Here is a 17,533-nt window from a genome sequence, read left to right as displayed (position 1 = left end):
CCATACCTGAGACACAGACATGAGCTATTCCTCCCAGGAGTTCACTGTAGTGAACCAAGTGGAGGCAGGATGCATCAAACACCATGAGAGGTACCTAACTTTTTTTTTTTTTTTTGTATTTGTACTTGTACTTTGGATCAATCCCAGAGCACATATGGGTGAGATGTCCACCTAGAGGCAGCTTGTGCCAAACACAGGGCTTAGTCAGACCACAATGAAGCCTGCTGGGAGTGGCTAAAAACAGAAGGAAGAGACTCAAGGCACCAAGAGGGGACATTCAAAAGATGCAAAGGCAGAGACCCAGCAGAGGAGACAGGAAGCCTTTTCATTCTCCACCCACAGTTTCTGGCATTATACTTCTACTCTAAACCAGCCCCAAAAAGGAAATTTGTAGAGGGTACATATATGAACCCATGCACCAACGTGTATCGATCACAAGTCATCTGGGGAGCTTCTTCACAGCATTACACACTCTGATCTCCATAAGGCACTGGAGAATGGTGGTGATGTCAGACAAGTCTCTGCGTATTTTGAAAACTCTCCTCCAAGAGTTCTGCTATAATGCTGCTGCCTGGGTTGAGACTGTTTCCTTCAAACAGACTCCCAAGTCAACTGGCCAAAGGGAAGGATTCTGCCTCGTCCTCTCCCACTAAATGATAACTTGTAAAGAAACAGAGACTCAAGTAGTCAAGAAACAATATGTAAGTAGACTCAAAGGGGATCCATCCCACTTTGAGTAGCCAATTAGACACACATATAAACAGCAGTTGTGCAATGCTACCTCCTCCACATCTACCGGGCAAGCAGAGGCTGGCTCTCTCTGTCCACTCTTGATAGGCAAGGATGCTCTTAGTTTCATTTCCTACGCTATTCAGAAGGCACAGCGCTAGGGTCCACTAGAGCAATCACTCTATCTCTATTCAAGATCTTGAAGTCCCAGGTGTATTTGGGCTCCTTCCCTTTCTCACAACAGAGGATGTGCCTATCCTTGAGGCTCTAACCCTTGACCACCATCCTGGCAGGAACTGGACGTTTACTTGTTTTCCCCCACTCCCTTGAGGTACACACCTCACCTATTCCTGCAGGCGCAGGTGCAGGTGCTCCAGTTCCAGAACCTCTGCGCTTGGGGTCCATTTGGGCCTGAGCCGCACCGAGCTTTATAACAGGAGGGCTGCGGTCTGCCACTGGATGCTTGGCTCAGCCAAACAGGAGAGGGCCCGACCCTGGCCCGAGCCCCTAGCTCTGCAATCCCCAGGAGCCAAAGGCGTCGCAGCCTGGCTGTCCCCGCCACTGCCCTCACCGTTCACCATGCTTCCGTCGCCTTCCCCAGGCCCGCCAGGGGCCACCCCGGCCTCGACCTCTGCGGCCTCCTTGGAGCAGCCGGGGCGGGCGCAGCCTGTCGAGAGGCCGCGCGAGCGTCCGTGTCGCCCGGTGGCGCGGGGACCCGGCGGCCGAAGGCGCGGAGAGACGCCGGCGGCCAGCGCCATGAGTCTCCTGGCGGCCGCCATCTCGCTCCCGCCGGCCCCCGCGACTCAGGAGCCCAGCAGGGACAGGGTAGAAGGGCAAGAGCGGGCCGCCCGGGCACCGCGCGCCCCCTGCCGGACGGGCGGACCCCGGAGCCGAGCCAAGAAGGCTCCCGCCCCTCACTGCCCAAGGCCTCTGGCGCCTCAAGCTGCAGTCAGCCGATGAGCCAAACGGGCCTGGACTGAGACCGTGCCAAAATTACTCCCCAACTAAATCCAAGCCCATAGACTCATCATCTGAATCTGAGGCTGGAAGAGAGAGGGGTTTTTTGGGAAATAGCGCAGGCCTTAGCTCAATGTCCATCCAAGGAAATGAACCTTTAGTTCCCTGCCCTGGCAAATTGGTTTTGCACTCTGGACAGCAGAGTGTAAAATAATTGCTAAGCTGAGGCACAGCCACTTCATCTAATGGCTTACAAAAGAAATCTGGGTATGAATGTGGAGCTCGGACAGGAAAAAACTCCTGAACACAAGCAAACCAGATTTCGCATCCAGACCTAGAGTCAAAGGTGAGGAGTACCAACTTCGACACTGCTCAAGAACTGAGCTGGTCCAGCAGTGACTGTCTGAAGCTGCTGTTCTGTACTTGTCTGAAAGCCAGATGGGGTTCTGCTCCCAAACTACTACACCTGGGTTCTAGCCAGGCTCATTCCTCTTCAGCCTTTCTGGCACTGAGGAGTAGGGTTTGGGGTCAGACTGAATCTGCAACCTGGGGCAGTTCAGCAAAGGCAGTGATAGCAAGGATCTTACATATTCAGTCCCTTGGAAGGAGGCCTTGGTCAGAGGTTGGCGGTGCAGTTGGGGTTTAGCTAGGAAGGAGGGGTTTGTTTTATAATTCAAGATTTAATTGCTATGGAGAGCTTATCAAAACATTGCTGAGAGCTACCCCCTACAGAGTTTCTCATTCATTAGGTCTGGAGTGGGGCCCAAGACCTGCATTTTTAAGAAGTCTCCGGATACTACTGAGGCTGCCAGTCTGGAATCACACTCTGACTCGCTGGCCTATGGCAAGAATACGGAATTTGAGTCCTAATGTTTGGCCTTAGTCTCCACTCTATCACTTGCCAGCTGTGAACCTTGGGCCATTTTATCAATTGGGAAAATTTGGATAAACTTGCTCTACTCATTTGGTAAGGCTGCAGTTAAGATAAAATAGGAATATTTGGAAGAGGGCTTTGCAGAGTGCTCTGATAGAAATGTCCGCCCTCTGAGGTCTGAGACAACAAGGGACAGGTCTCTTAGAAGACGACCCAGAGCAGGATGGGACAACTTCAACTCCTGCTCCTCCATTCCCTACTCAGTGGGTTCTTACCAGGAGAAGGGAAAAAGAGACAGTGGCCTTGGCAGCAGTGGTCTAACCTTACAAGGGGACACTACCGTTTGTGTCAAACACCCCTACCTAGATCAACCATATTGGGATGGCAAGATGCCTGGGACAGAATACGATTCTACAAGGGCTTTGAATTTGGCCAAGTGGCACTTTAATTTGCCAAAAGCTGAGGCATCTACCCAGCTTCAGGAGTACTTTACAAGGATTGTTAGCAGCCCAAATTCCCTCAAAAGAATACAGAAGCTTACCAAGCCTGGGAGTGGCAGCAGTAGCTAAGGTCAAATTCTAAAAACTGTGGTATCTGAAAGCTGAAGGAGGCAAGAGCCTAGACATAAAGACCTCACCTGGAAAGCAGGCCCTGGGCCCATCTTGATGTTTCAGGAAGCCCTCGGAATAGCACTCTGCTCTGACAGCCACTGAGTCAGGCTAAGGTTGAAATGCTGTGATTTCAGGGATTTGGTTCCAAAGAGGCCAAAGGGGAAGGATATATACAAAGTAAGACTGGCCGTGAGCTGTTCATTGTTCAACCAGATGGCAGGTACACAGGGGTTTATTATGCAATTTTCTCTATTTTAGAAAGCATATTTCAAACAGATGTTTGAAATTTTATGACAAAAAAAAAAAAAGGTCAGGAGTTCCCATCGTGGTGCAGCAGAAACGAATCTGACTAGGAACCGTGATGTTGCGGGTTTGATTCCTGGCCTCACTCAGTAGGGTTAAGGATCCATTGTTGCCGTGAGCTGTGGTGTAGGTCGCAGACTCAGCTCAGATCCTGCATTGCTGTGGTGCAGGCCAGCAGCTGTAGCTCCAATTAGACCCCTAGCCTGGGAATCTCCATATGCCGCAGGTGGGTGCGGCCCTAAAAAAAAAAAAAAAAAAAAAAAAAAAAAGGTCAGGCCATGCCAACCAGCTAGTTGATTCTGAGAGCTCTTTGTCCCCTTTCCCTATTTCATTTATTTCATCTGATTTCTAATAGCTGGTGTCACCATGAGCAAATATTTCACCTCCACAAATCTCATCATGTTTTGTAAAATGAGGGCAACTCTTAGTCCATCCAGGTCTTGGAACCCTTCTGGTTCTGTGATCCCCACTGATCCGGAGCACGGGCAGCCAAATTGTAGCCTGCAGACCAAATCCACCAACTGCCTGTTTTTATGAAGTTTATTGGGAACATAGTCATGCTCATTTGTGTCTGTATCATCTCATTACTCTTTCATGCTGTAATGGCAAAATTAAGTAGCTCCAAGAGAAACCATATGGCCTGCAAAGCCTGGAATGTTTACTCTATGATCCTGAAAGTTTGCCAACTGCTGCTTTAGAGGACCCCGAAGAAAGTTAGAGGGGTTCAAGCATGACCCCCTTCATTTCCACCAACATTAAGTCTTCTCCTCCAATCTCCATTCTCTGGGGAGAGAAAGTTGACTCCTCTGCCTGTGAAAAAGGAGGGAAGTTCTGAAAAAAGGAACAGTTTACTAGCTCAGAGATCTCTCCATCACTTCTGGATCAAGCACAATATCTGGTACTAGAAGTGCTAAACAAGGATACCTAGCAGCATTAAGGAATTAAGGTTAAAGGATCTGCTGAATCCATAGGAGGATATTTCAGGATCTTAAACTTTGGTGGTCCCAGGAAAAAGCAGCAAGAGGAAGCCCAAGACAGTCTGGACTTTGAGCAGACCAGAGAACTTTTGGAGGGAAGGTGAGAGGGACCACCAACAACTGAAGGAATCAGGGGTCTCAGCCAACATTCTGTCAACTTAATCATAGTTAGATATTTTACGGATGGTCCAAATGACGAGAAATGGTCCATTTGGTTGGCAACATGAGAGGCAAAGGGACTACAGGGGCTTTTGGCCACCCTGACCACACCATCCATTTTCATGGCTTTCCCATCCAGGCTTATATAAAGCCACAAGGTCCTCTAAAGTAAACCACACCAAAAAGGTGAGATGTCTGTATCAGGGAATGAACAGTCCTATGCTCCCTAGGATCCTGTCAGAAGGAGTGTGAGCCCTCACTGCTTTCTAGCACTCTACATTCTCAGATCTGGGTGGGTAGGGAAGATTCACCAGGGGTGGGGGATAGGGGTGGACATCGGGAACAAGTTTCTTAATTTATTCACCATTTACTTTACTATGAAACAAGGCCTTTTTTTTTTTTTTTTCTTTTCTTTACTTTCTTTTCTTTCTTTTTTTTTTTTTTTAACTGCTGCACTCACATATGGAAGTTCCTGGACCAGGGACTGAATCCAAGCCACCACTGTGACCTATGCCACTACTGGGGCAATGCAGGATCCTTTTAACCCAATGCACTGGGCTGGAGATCAAACCCACGCTTCCAGAGACCCAAGCTGGTGAAATCGGATTTTTTTTTTCCTCCTCTTTTGGCCACCCCATAGCATATGGTGTTCCTGAACCAGGGATCAGATGCAAGCCACTATTGCAACCTATGCCTTGGCTGAGGCAATGTCACCAGTCCCTTTAACCCAATGTGCTGGGCCGAGAATTGAACCTGCATCCTGGTGCTACAGAGATGCTGCCAATCCCCTTGTGCCACAGCGGGAACTTCTGCAGTTGGATTCTTAACCCACTGTCCCACAGCGGGAACTCCCACACTTCCTTCTTAAGCACAGCAGAGCCTTCAGGGAATCAGAAAGCATGGCAGAAAGGTTCAACGGTCATGTGGACTAAGAGGTTGTTGCTTCTGTGATAAAGGAACAGAGGCAAGAACCCTTTCTTGCTAAAAAAAAGAGAAAGAGAAGGCAAAGATGCATACACCCAGATACCTTCTGGAGGTACAGCTGTGAGGAAGCAATCAGGCTCAGGGGGTCTTGTTCCTCCAGAAAAGACAGTGAAGGGCCTGATGGGCTGCCCCACAGGAGCAGCTGCCTCTCCCAAGAGCAGCAGCCTTCTCCTCTGCATGTGCTCAAGGAGGCACTACCTAGCCGTGCTGCCTGGTTAATCCCAACTAACCATCTTTAAGCTTAGCCAAAGCACATCTGACACTCTCAGAGCCACTCACCTGCCATGTTGGAAATGTTAACGTTCAGCCTTTTCGAGTTACAGGGCATTTTAAGAAAGAAAAAAAAAAGGGCAATCAACTCTTGTTTTGGCAACTGTAGGGGGTGGCATTTCTTTAAAACCTAAGTCAAATGGTCAGAGGGGTCAGAACTCATTTCTACACTGCTGTCTATAGTCAGGGCCACTGCAGCAGGAAGGCAGTGCGTGTAGAAACTGCATGGGAACTTGGTGGTAGTGCGTGCTGCATGCTCCCCACACCCTTCCTGAGCTCTTGACCTTCAAAGCACTTTACAGAGCCTAGAATGGACATGCTGTCTCCACATAGAGCCAAGAGTCTGTGAACTACAATAGTGTTCTTCTACTAAAAAAAAACTAGGGAAGGGGAGTGAACAAGCAGCCATTGAAGCAGGGAAGGGCAGCTGTCAGGATAAGAAAGAAGCCACCAGGAGCACTGGTCAGGAAAAAAGTCTAAGTCTGAGGGAAGAGAAGAGACACTCGTGGGAAGAAACACTTCCCTGGGCCCTGTTACTCGTCCCATCCTTGGGACCAGTGGGATCTGAAGTGAGTTGTCACCTGTCTGGGGGCTCTGATGTTCTCCCAAATCAAAAGGAGAGGCTGAGACAGGTTTCACTGTGAGTAAAGTGCTTTGAGGTGCAGGGGGAGATAAGGGAGTAACGTGCTGAGCATTCCCAAAGCCTCCGAGATGGAGGGCACTGGGCCAAGTCAGGGCTCTCTGTTCTGGCCCTGTTTCAAGTGCCCCGCACTTTCTGAGGCACCTGAGTCAGAGAATGCCCAAAGGTCTGAGCCCTCTGATTCTCCACATTGGTACCAGACCCCAGACTGAGCCTAGGCTTTATTCCTGGTCATACCAGGAGGCCCAGTGAGACTGCAGGGTCTAAGCCAAGCGGCCAAGCATCATGAAATAACTCAGACCTTTCCAAATGATGTCTCCCTGAGGGCTCCGAAAGCTCTGCTAACCCCACTCCTCCTTGCTTGCTTTCCAGAGGCTTATAGCACCCAGGTTTCCACTGCCACCCGCCTCCCCACAGCTCCTAGACCAAGCTGGTGCTGGAGGCGTGGCTCCTCTCTTACCTCGAGAGATGGTCCCTCCAGGGGCAGGGTTGACACACATGGGTGGAAGACGGGGTGGGGGAAGTTTGCACTGACGCTGCCTGTGCTGGGCCCGATCTGGGGAAAGAGAGAGGGCATCATGGTGACATATTCTCACCCCTCAAAGTTACAGACCCTGGACTGACTGGCCCTAGAACACCCTGAGGAGATCTGGGCCACAAAGCTGCTGGATGGTATCCGGAGCCAGTCATAGGTTCTGAGAAACTGTGCCACCGATGCCACACAGGAAGAAGGCAATTGTCTTAATACAAATGTGACACATGATAGCCTCGTACGGGTCCCCTCATGGCTCTCAAAAAAGCCCTCAAACTCTCCTTGTTCCTTTAGGTACCCTCCATGAGTGCAACACCCATCCCAAGTGTTTCTCCATAGTCTCATGGTACCATGTAAATCCCCTGGATTCATCCACTTATCTCTCCTCCACTTATGGAAGCTGTCCCTGTATCTGCTATGGGTGCCCCAGATGAGCCACTAGATCTCAAATCATTCTCTCCTTCTAAAAACTGGCAAAAGGGGGACAAACTGGCTACTGGTGTACTCCATAAGAGCCTTTATTAGATCTACACTTATCAGCCTTCTCCCTTTTTCTGAAAGTTAATGATTCACCATTCCAAATATTTCCATTCATTTGGAGACTAAATACTACGCAGTAGTGACCTATTTTTAAAAAGTCCCAAAAATTTGATATACATAAACTAAAATTAAGACACTCACTGAATGCTCCATGGGAAGGTGGAAAGATATGGCTAAGGAAGGTTTAAGGGCTTTAAAACCAACTAAATGGTGAAAACATCAGAGAATCCCTGGTCTGGGGGAAAAGGCACATGAGCTCTTTGCTCCACACATTTTCATATAATAAATGGGGCGGGAGCGGAGCAGGAGAGACAGTCACGCTCACTCTACACACTTGAGAAACAGCCTATTCTGCTACAATGATGCCCCTTTCTATAATGCAAATAGTTTATATACAATTGGTAAATAGGAGAATGATATCAGTAAAATGTAAGACCTTTGGTTCAAATCTAATTTTTCTAAGGCAAGTGAACTGAAAAGCAGGAGTAGGATAATTTTCAGCAGGAAAAGAAAAAGTCCTTTTCAGGAGTTCCCTGGTTGCCTAGTGGTGAAGGATTCGACACTGTCACTGCTGTGGTTCAGGTTCACCCCTGGCCTGGGAACATCCACATGCCCTGGGCATAGCCCAAAAAGAAAGGGGTGGGGGACGTAAAACTTAAAAAAAAAAAAAAAAAAAAAAAAAAAAAAAAAAAAAGCCCCTTCAGCTGTATTTTTTAAAAAATTAAAATCAAGGGGAGTTCCCATTATGGCTCAGCGGAAACAAATCTGACTACCACCCATGAGGATGCTAGTTTAATCCCTGGGCTCACTCATTGGGTTAAAGATCCAGCGTTGCTGTGAGCTGTGGCACACATCACACACGCGGCTCGGATTCTGCATTGCTTTGACTGTGACGTAAGCCAGCAGCTGCAGCTCTGATTTGACCCCTAGGCTGGGAATCTCCATATGCCAGGGGTGCAGCCTTAAAAGAGAAATTAAATTAAAAAATTAAAATTAAAATCAAGTGCTTGTAGGGCATCGAGGTGGTAGATTTACAGGTGTTCACTATAGGATTTCAACAATTCAGTATTTCCAAAATTCTTCACAATAAAATGCTGGGCTTGGGTGGGGGCGGGGGGAAGCAGGTACCTGCACTCTAGTCCCCCACTGCCACACTCCCAGCTGCACACCCTCCTTAATGGCAACCCCACTGGCTCAAAGCTCCACTTTATCTGCACTGTCTCAGCAACTACCAGCTCTGTTTTCATTAGAAGCTTCACTGTACATTTTTAGTATCACATGGAGCTGCCTTCTATGGTCCAAAAAGGCTTCTCAAGTACCAAAGACTGTTTTTGTTTTGTTTTGTTTGCTTTTTAGGGCCACACCCATGGCATATGGAGGTTCCCAGGCTAGGGGTTGAATTAGACCTACAGCTGCCAGCCTACACCACAGCCACAGCAACGTAGGATCCGAGCCCCGCCTGTGACCTACACCACAGCTCACCGCAACGCCAGATCCTTAACCCACTGAGCAAGGCCAGGGATCAAACCCACAACCTCACGGTTCCTAGTCCGATTTGTTTCCACTGTGCCACGATGGGAACTCTCCAATAACTGATTTTGTCATCCTCTGGTCATAAAGTTGCAGCTGTATCATGTCAACTCTATTTCCCCCCAAAACCCTCTTATAACATTAGAGGTGTGTGGTTTTTACAAAAAACACATGTAGTGTTACAGCGGAAATGCCATAGAGACTTCTGGAACAAAATGCCTAGGATCAAGGTTTATCTAGGAACTATTGTTAGCTCTGTCTTGAAGCTAGTAAATGGCCAGCTCTCTGTTCCTATTTGAGGAAGATCCTCATTCATATCCAAGGATGCTGGCTTGAAAAAAAAGAATAAATGATTCAGTTATTTACTATTTCATTAAGCACTCTCAGTGTGGGGGCGGGGAGTTATAATTCCACATCACCGAGGCCTCTTCTGACCACTGGCAAAATTGCACATTCTCACGGCTGATACAGTGTTTTCAAAGTTTTGTGCTGACTATAAAAGATCACCTTTGTGGCCTGATTCTGATGGCAATATAGCTGAGAGACAAGAAACCTGTGTTTATGCTGGCTACGGCAATAACATGTCACTTACTGTGCGCACAAGCAGTCTAGTTGGGAGATGTTGGCAGCTCTATTTAATTACGTAATAGGAAAAATGGTAGCCATAAGACCCAGTGGGCCACTGTCCGCAACACTGCAGAGAATTCCAAAGGCCATTACCTTCAGAACTATCAAATGGCCCATCCCGTTGAAACTGTAAACCCCTGAGTACCAGAAATCATCTCTGAAACATAACTAGCTTCACTCTAGTGACTCGTACACAGCAGGTGCTAAATCTTGCAGCCTCACAGCACACAGTATATTGAAGCCAAGCTGTCACTCTCCAGAAACCCATGGGCTACAGGGCTGTACCTCCAATAGATCAACCTACTCACATTTACCAAAGACCTACCTACTTTTCCTATATCATCTCTAATATTCACTATACCCCTAAGGATAGCGGCTGGGAAACAATAAAGTTAATACCCTGCTAGTGTTAGTAGGGACCAGATTGAAACCCTAGCCAGTCTGACTCATGCTTTATACCATGTTACATTTCTCTCAAGGTTCATGACATCCTAGGGAACTTATAATCTCACCGTGCAGAACAATGAAAAACATAAAAACTCAAGATTAAGAAGTCCTATACAAGGAGTTCCTGTCATGGCACAGTGAAAACAAATCTGACTAGCATCTATGAGGACACAGGTTTGATCCCTGGCCTTGCTCAGTGGGTTAAAGGATCCGGCATTGCCATGAATTGTGGCATAGGTCACAGACACGGCTTGGATCCCGAGTTGCTATGGCTGCGGTGTAGGCAAGCAGCTATAGTTCCAATTCAATCCCTAGCATGGGAACCTTCATATGCTTGGGGGTGCGACCCTAAAAACACACACACAAAAAAGAAGTCCTATACAACAATTAAGTGTCACAAGGCCACACTTGACCAACTGCCACGCCATGACGCAAACCATAAGTGAGACTAGCATTCCATTTAGCCTTGTAGCCATGAAAAGACAGGTTTGCCTGAAGGAAAATATTTAAATTAGTGACTTTCTGATTAAAGGTTTTCCAGAGATCTGCAAGCATAAAAATGTTCTTGGGAGTTCCTGTTGTGGCGCAGTGGTTAATGAATCCAACTAGGAACCATGAAGTTGCAGGTTCGATCCCTGGCCTTGTTCAGTGGGTTAAGGATCCAGTGTTGCCGTGAGCTGTGGTGTAGGTCACAGACGCGGCCCGGATCCTGGGTTGCTGTGGCTGTGGCGTAGGCCAGTGGCTATAGCTGAGATTAGAACCCTAGCCTGGGAACCTCCATATGCCGTGGGAAGCGGCCCTAGAAAGAGGCAGAAAGACAAAAATAATAATAATAATAATAATGATAATGATTAAAAAAATTTTTTAAATAAAAAGATTCTTGGTAAGAATACAAAACACTTACCTGTGTGGAAAGCAAGGCCCCAAATCAGTCTATATCTGATTATTATGTTCTGAAGTGACTCAATACCATGGATTGTGAATTTGCCAGGTACCAGGCCCTGTTCTAAGATCTTTACACACATGAATTCACCTGATCCTTGGAACAAACCTATCTCAACTTAAATGGTGAGAAAGGAGGCAGAACAGTGGCCAACTCCTCCTCCAAGTCTCCTTGGCCAGTGAGAGGCAGAGGTGCAATGTGAACGGGGCATGTGGGTATGGAGCTTTGGCTCAGTGAGGTTCTCCTGCCTCCCACTAAGCTGAGGGCTAACAGTGTCATCATCCCTGAAGGAAAGCCTCTCGAACCATTCAGTTGCCAGCCTAGAAAGCAAAAATCACAAATGCTGGAAAGGAATTTTGCCCCGAAACTCTCTCACCAGATACCATCTCCTTATCATAGGGAGAAGGAGGTCCATGATTTTATTGGGCTCTCCATCTCTTTAAGAAATCAGTGCTGTTGGAGTTCCCGTCGTGGTGCAGTGGTTAATGAATCCGACTAGGAACCATGAGGTTGTGGGTTCGATCCCTGGCCTTGCTCAGTGGGTCAACGATCCGGCATTGCTATGAGCTGTGTAGGTCGCAGACGCGGCTCGGATCCTGCGTTGCTGTGGCTCTGGTGTAGGCCAGTGGCTATGGCTCCGATTCGACCCCTAGCCTGGGAACCTCCATATGCCGCAAGAGCGGCCCAAGAAATAGCAAAAAGATAAAAAAAAAAAAAAAAGAAATCAGTGCTGTTAACTGAGACACTCCTACCTAGAGAAAACCCATTTTCATCCAACTTTTACAAGTGGGTGGACAACAAAGTCCACTGATAAGCAGATAAAAGACAAAGCAATTAAATGTGCTTAATTTTTGGTTCCAAATGTGCTGTCTACACTAATCGCAAGTCAGTATTTCCCTTTTCAGATACATTTAACCAATACAACAAGGATGACAGAAATTAATTTTTTCATGCAATATGAAAACACATGGAGGAGTTCCCATCGTGACTCAGTGGTTAACAAACTCAGGTAGTATCCATGAAGATGCAGGTTCGATCCCTGGCCTTGCTCAGTGGGTTAAGGATCTGGTGTGGCCGTGAGCTATGGTGTAGGTCACAGACATGGCTCGGGTCCCATGTTGCTGTGGCTGTGGTGTAGGCTGGCGGCTACAGCTCTGATTTGACCCCTAGCCTGGGAACCTTTATATGCCACAGGTGGGGCCCTAAAAAGCAAAAAAAAAAAAAAAAAAAAAAAAAAGAAAGAAAAGAAAAGAAAAATAGCAAGGGAGTTCCCATTGTGGCTCAGCGGGTAACAAGCCCAACTAATATCCATGAGCATGTGGGTTCGATCCCAGGCCTCACTCAATGGGTTAAGGATCCAGTATTGCTGTGAGTTATGGTATAGGTTGCAGACTCAGCTCAGATCCTGAATTGCTGTGGCTGTGGTGTAGGCTAGCAGCTGCATCTCCGATTAACCACTAGCCTGAGAACTTTCATATGCCATACATGGAGCCCTAAAAAGCAAGAAAAAAAAAAAAAAAAAAAAGGAAAATAGTAGGATTTCAATAAGCAGTAAATGTGTGTGAGAGATCATTCTGGTGGGGGGGGGCAAATGTACACAAAGACCTGGGTGTAGAGGAGGTGGCACATATTACAAGCACCAAGCAAGAGGAAGGCTGAGAAAGGACTTTGGAAAGTTACTCAAAGAGGGAGTCCAAGGACTACACACTGGTGAGGGATTTTCACAGCCACCTATCACAGAGAGGAAGGGCCTACTACATATAACTACATTCTTACCTTTTCTGAATGAGTCCAGGCTGAACATTTCTGGCCAGGAGTGAAAGCTGGAATCCTAAGAAGAAACAGGGCCAAGAGGCAATGGTTAATATTTCTGGCCCAGGAACCCCACAAAGAAGACTTCAGTAACACAGAAAGCACTGTCCAAAAGACAAGACAAATGAAGTTCTTTACTAATGAGCCCCAACTGCTGCTCCCAGTCTTAGGGAAGGAAGAGCCATCTCCACTAGAAAGTAATTACACATCTTTATTTCTAATTGAGGGCTTTCTTCTTTTCTTTGTCCTAAACTCCCTGAACCCTACCAAATAGAAGGAACAGAAGGGGGTGCATCTCATCATGAGAGACATATACTTCCACCTCATCACAATACTTGCAGTTATCCTAGGACTTGTAGGAAGAAATAAAATTCTACATGGACCCTTTTTCTCATGTGCCATCAGGAAATGGGACTGATGTTTGCCTTATGGACAAACTGGTATATTGGGCTTTCACAAAACCTAGTCAAGACCCTAGGAATGGAACTTGACTGACAGTATCAAAGAGTAAATGGAGAGTGATTTGAAACAAAAAGCCTTTCATGGTGGCGTCTCTATGAAATAACAAATATTAAGATAAAGTTTAACTATTGGCCAAAAATTTTGCTGCATTTTTCCATTAGCACATTTAACTGAGGAATATACCTACAGACTTACACACACACACACACACACACACACACACACAATAAAGAACACCTCTGCTTTAACAACTTTGTTTTACAAAGCACTCAAACTCAGACTTACAGATGTTTTTAATATTGTAGTACTCCTGGGTTGATGGAGTAACCCTATATGGCCTTAGTTTAAAAACACCTATACAACATTTTAGCAAATCTGGATGATGTCCAAGATTACTAGGAGTCTAATGGGGCCTATTCCTGCTCCTGACTACTATTCCCTCTTATTCTCAAATTGTGGGGAGGTGGGGGTGGAGGGCTGACCTGGGGACGAATCTTTCAGGTCCATAGCAGGTCTGCCCTGATGGCCTCCTCTCCCCCAGGGATGCCGGAAATTTCAGCCGATAGGATATGGTAGCTCAGAAAGAAAACTTCAATACAATATCAACAATGATACAATTTACTTTAATAAGTTACATTCTATAGACTCCTTCTACCCACATTAAAAGAAAAAGGGTATAATTTGAGATTCTAATTTTAAAGAAAAATCTGAGTATTATAAAATCTAAAACATCTAAGTGATTATTAATTAAAAAACAATACTTTCTAGCTATGAAGTTGTAAAAGCTATTTTGCTTGTAAACAGACTCATTTTGCTTTTAAAAAGTCCCTGATCCTCTCCACACCAACAAAGGCTCATGTAACACTATCTTTTCCTGTATAAGTCTTAATAAAATATACTGTGAGATTCAGGATAGGATCTTTTAGAGATTAGTTTATAAAGCCCTAGAACATTTCAAAGAGATCTAAAAAGAAAACTGTCTTCCTTGTTATACAGTATTATGTTGGAAAACTTTGTTTAGAGTTTTTCTTAAATAATCTAGAGATAAGTAAAATAACATTATGTCAAAATTTCTTGCATAATGAAACACCACTTAACTCCAGATAGAGACACTATGAGATGATTCAAAGACAGAGTCTATAATGATTAATTTAAAATGATACCCTTCTTCCAAGACAGTCACAAATGGATTTAATACATGCCTTCTGCTTTATAGTGTGGCTGAGCCTGAGACCCACCACTACTTTGTGTGCATGACTAGATCAACTTACCTTACAAGAGCAGTGACAGTCTCAGATTTTGAAGGCTTTTAAACTGGAGCTGAATTCTCTCTTTGCTATTCCTCATCACGAGGCTGGGCCTCCTCCTGGGAAGTACAATGCTGGGTCACTAAAGTGATGGCCCCCGCAGGGAAAGAAAGTTGCTCCGGACCATTGAAATTCATTTACTAACTCTAACAACAAGGACAAGTTTTGTTAGTGGCATGAAAACACATATTATACACTTTGGCCTCACTTCAGAACCTGCCATGACCCACTCCAGACCCATCAAATTGTGTGATGCCCTACATCAGCATCTATAAGACACCAAGAAAGATTATGTCACAGTAAAGAGGGACATGTAGTCCTGAAAGCATCGTCTCCAAGCCCAGAGCAATACTTGCTTCAGTTTTGAGCTCTATTTCCATATGACTATAATATGAACCTATTCTAAGGTAGATAAAAAAGCTTTTCCAATCGGGAAAAGATCAAGACTGAAATGTTAAGTACCATCTTTACAGCTTACAAAGTACTTCCACACACTTTATCTCACTCAAGCTATGAAACTACCAGTGAGGTAGGAAATATCTTTCCCAGGGAAAGAAACTGAGGCAGATTTTCCCAGAGAAGAGAAACTTATACAATTTGCCCAACATCCCATAACTGTCTCAAGGCACAATGCAAATCTGCAGTTAAGGGATTGAGCTCCAAAGTTTTCCATGCTATACTATACTACTTATTCCCATGTTATCACGCTGTTGCCTAGATGTCCCATGGTTCACTCTTTGAAAGAATATTCTGTGTTGGCATCTTAAGGCTGAAAGGGGCAAGAAGGTCCAACTGATAAACTTTGGACCACAATTCCATATTTTAAAACAGTTGGAGAGTAAGTATCTTTTGGAGGTAAAGGGACAACCTACACAGAAAATGCAGCAAAGGATGTATTTCCTGCACCTAAAACAGCTACATAAATAAAAAGCGCTAAATAAATCCCAAATACTATATCAGGAAAAGAGTTCTCCTTCCAGAAACTCCAAGATTCCAAGATTTAAGTGTAAACTATAAAATGCAGTCAAGTCCCACTATGCCAGTGGGGTTACTGCCTTCAAAGAAACTGCAAGGGAAACGAACAAACAATGCTCTTTTCGCTTTGGCTAGTAAATTGCAACTAAAACCCACGTTTAGAATCTGCAACTGGCCACCTGCAGTCCACTTGCTACAGTGTATGACAAGCCCCTGTAGATGGAGGTTGGAAAGTGAACAATCTCTGCCCTGCAAAATCACAATTAAAGTGAGCAGTGTTGCTACACGTCGACTAGCTAGACAGCATGCTAACGCCATACTCCTGGCTCGAGGGTTCTGAGGACCCCTGGGACTTCAGTTCACTGCAAACAAAGGACCCAACATGCATTAGGTCTTCCCCTGCGAAATGGGGCAAGTCACCACCAGCAAACAAAGAACACTTCACCCCTTGGCCTCCCCCAGTAAAAAGGTCGGTGCAAAAGGAGGCAAACCAGGGGGGCCAGAATGCACCAGGCCACCTTTTGGACGAACGGTCCAGGCGGCACGGGGGCAGACAAAGGTCCCAGGGCACTCCGGGGGCTTCCTCCAGGCCCTACCTCGGGAAACAGAGCATCCCCTGAGGCGGAGGCGTTGTTGCGCCAATGAAGCGGCTTCTCCAGCGGCCCCCGCGGTGCCCCTGGCTACGAGGCCCGCCCCAGCGGACCGGTCTGGCCCCCGCCCCCGCCCCGGCTCCATGGCAACGGCAGGCCGAGGCCTGGCTGGCCAGGGCTCGGCCCGGCCGGCTTCCCGGGCAGGCCTAGGATGCCCGGCCTGCTTCACGGGCCAGCCCGCTTCTCCACCCCACTCTCCGCCAAGCCGGCGGTCGGACCCGAGCCCCTCCTCGCGCCGACCACCCCCGGCCGCGGCCGGCTCCTCAAGGGGGCACGAAAGGGGAGAATAAAAAGCCCAATTCACCTGTTGTTACAGATGTGAAACAAGCCTCGGTGCACCGCGCATGAGCCGCGGGCCCCCCCAAACCACGGCCGGACTACAACTCCCACCAGCCGCTGCGCGGCCGCTTCCGGGTCCCGTGGCGGAAGTCCCGCCAGCCGCGGGAGCTCCCGGTCCCGTGCCCCCAGCCCCGCCTCCCGCGCTCGACCCCGCGTCTCCGCGGGTCTGCAGCTGGTCCCCTGCTTGAGGCCCTCAGTGGCCGCCCAGGGCTCATGCCCCCGGGTAGCCAACCCGCGGCGAGACTCCGGCGCCGGGCCCAATGAGGGGTGGGCGAGGCGGGACTTCCGGCAGGGTAGTTAAGAGGATGAGCACGCGAGGAGCCCTGGGGGCGTCCAGGAAGCGAGCCTGGGCCGCCGCCCTTTTCGCTGTGGCTTAGCATCCCGAGTGTGATTGTGAGAGAGATTTAGGGTCCTCTGCACACCCGCCCCGCGCCTCCCGCTGCGGGTAAACACACAGGCCGGGTCAGGGTTGAGCCGGGAACAAAATCCAACTCTGGCTCCGGGCTTCTACCCGCTTCCCCGCCGCGGCTCGTTGCCACGCCTCTTCTCTTCTCCATCTTCCCTTTGATCTTCTGTTTCTTTAGGGAGATGAGGATTTCTGCCTCACAAGATTGTTAGGAAGATGAAGTTAACACGATCGCGCGTTGTGAACAGTACAACGCTAGGAAAAGAACAAGGGGGCACTTGTAAGTGGAGGGAGACCGCAGGTCAGAGAGCTGCTGGGCGTGTCTAAAGATCCCGTGCCCCCGCCTCCCTCTCGCCTGAGATGAGAAAGGGCATTGTCCTTGTTTTGTGCTGCATTCCTTCAAATGAGGCTCCAGTGTGAATGTCAAAAGGAGACATCTCAGTGGGGAGTAGCTCTGAA

The 17,533-nt window shown here is 47.4% G+C and overlaps 1 protein-coding gene across 17 annotated transcripts in view; it reads right to left on the bottom strand.

Annotated features, from left to right (window-relative positions):
• The window catches only part of DHX30 (DExH-box helicase 30), a 30,499-nt gene extending 13,598 nt beyond the window's left edge, over positions 1–16,901 (bottom strand). For 2 of the 17 annotated variants that reach the window (XM_021070621.1, XM_021070620.1), the window contains exon 1: positions 1,069–1,542. Coding sequence is in view for 15 of the 17 variants with exons in the window: in XM_021070613.1 (XP_020926272.1) it covers positions 1,301–1,508 (208 nt within the window). In the remaining 2 variants the exon portion in view is untranslated. Of the gene's footprint in view, positions 1–1,068; positions 4,285–5,873; positions 5,903–6,964; positions 7,061–12,899; positions 12,955–13,879; positions 13,987–14,668; positions 14,851–16,275; positions 16,401–16,633 lie in introns of those variants that run through there. The other 15 variants (XM_005669485.3, XM_013981622.2, XM_005669486.3 and 12 more) reach the window with 15 other exon arrangements.

This window comes from Sus scrofa, chromosome 13, assembly GCF_000003025.6.
Source record: "Sus scrofa isolate TJ Tabasco breed Duroc chromosome 13, Sscrofa11.1, whole genome shotgun sequence".
NCBI lineage: Eukaryota > Metazoa > Chordata > Mammalia > Artiodactyla > Suidae > Sus > Sus scrofa.
Note: the sequence above shows the minus strand (reverse complement) of the source record. Positions and strands in the feature narration are given on the sequence as shown.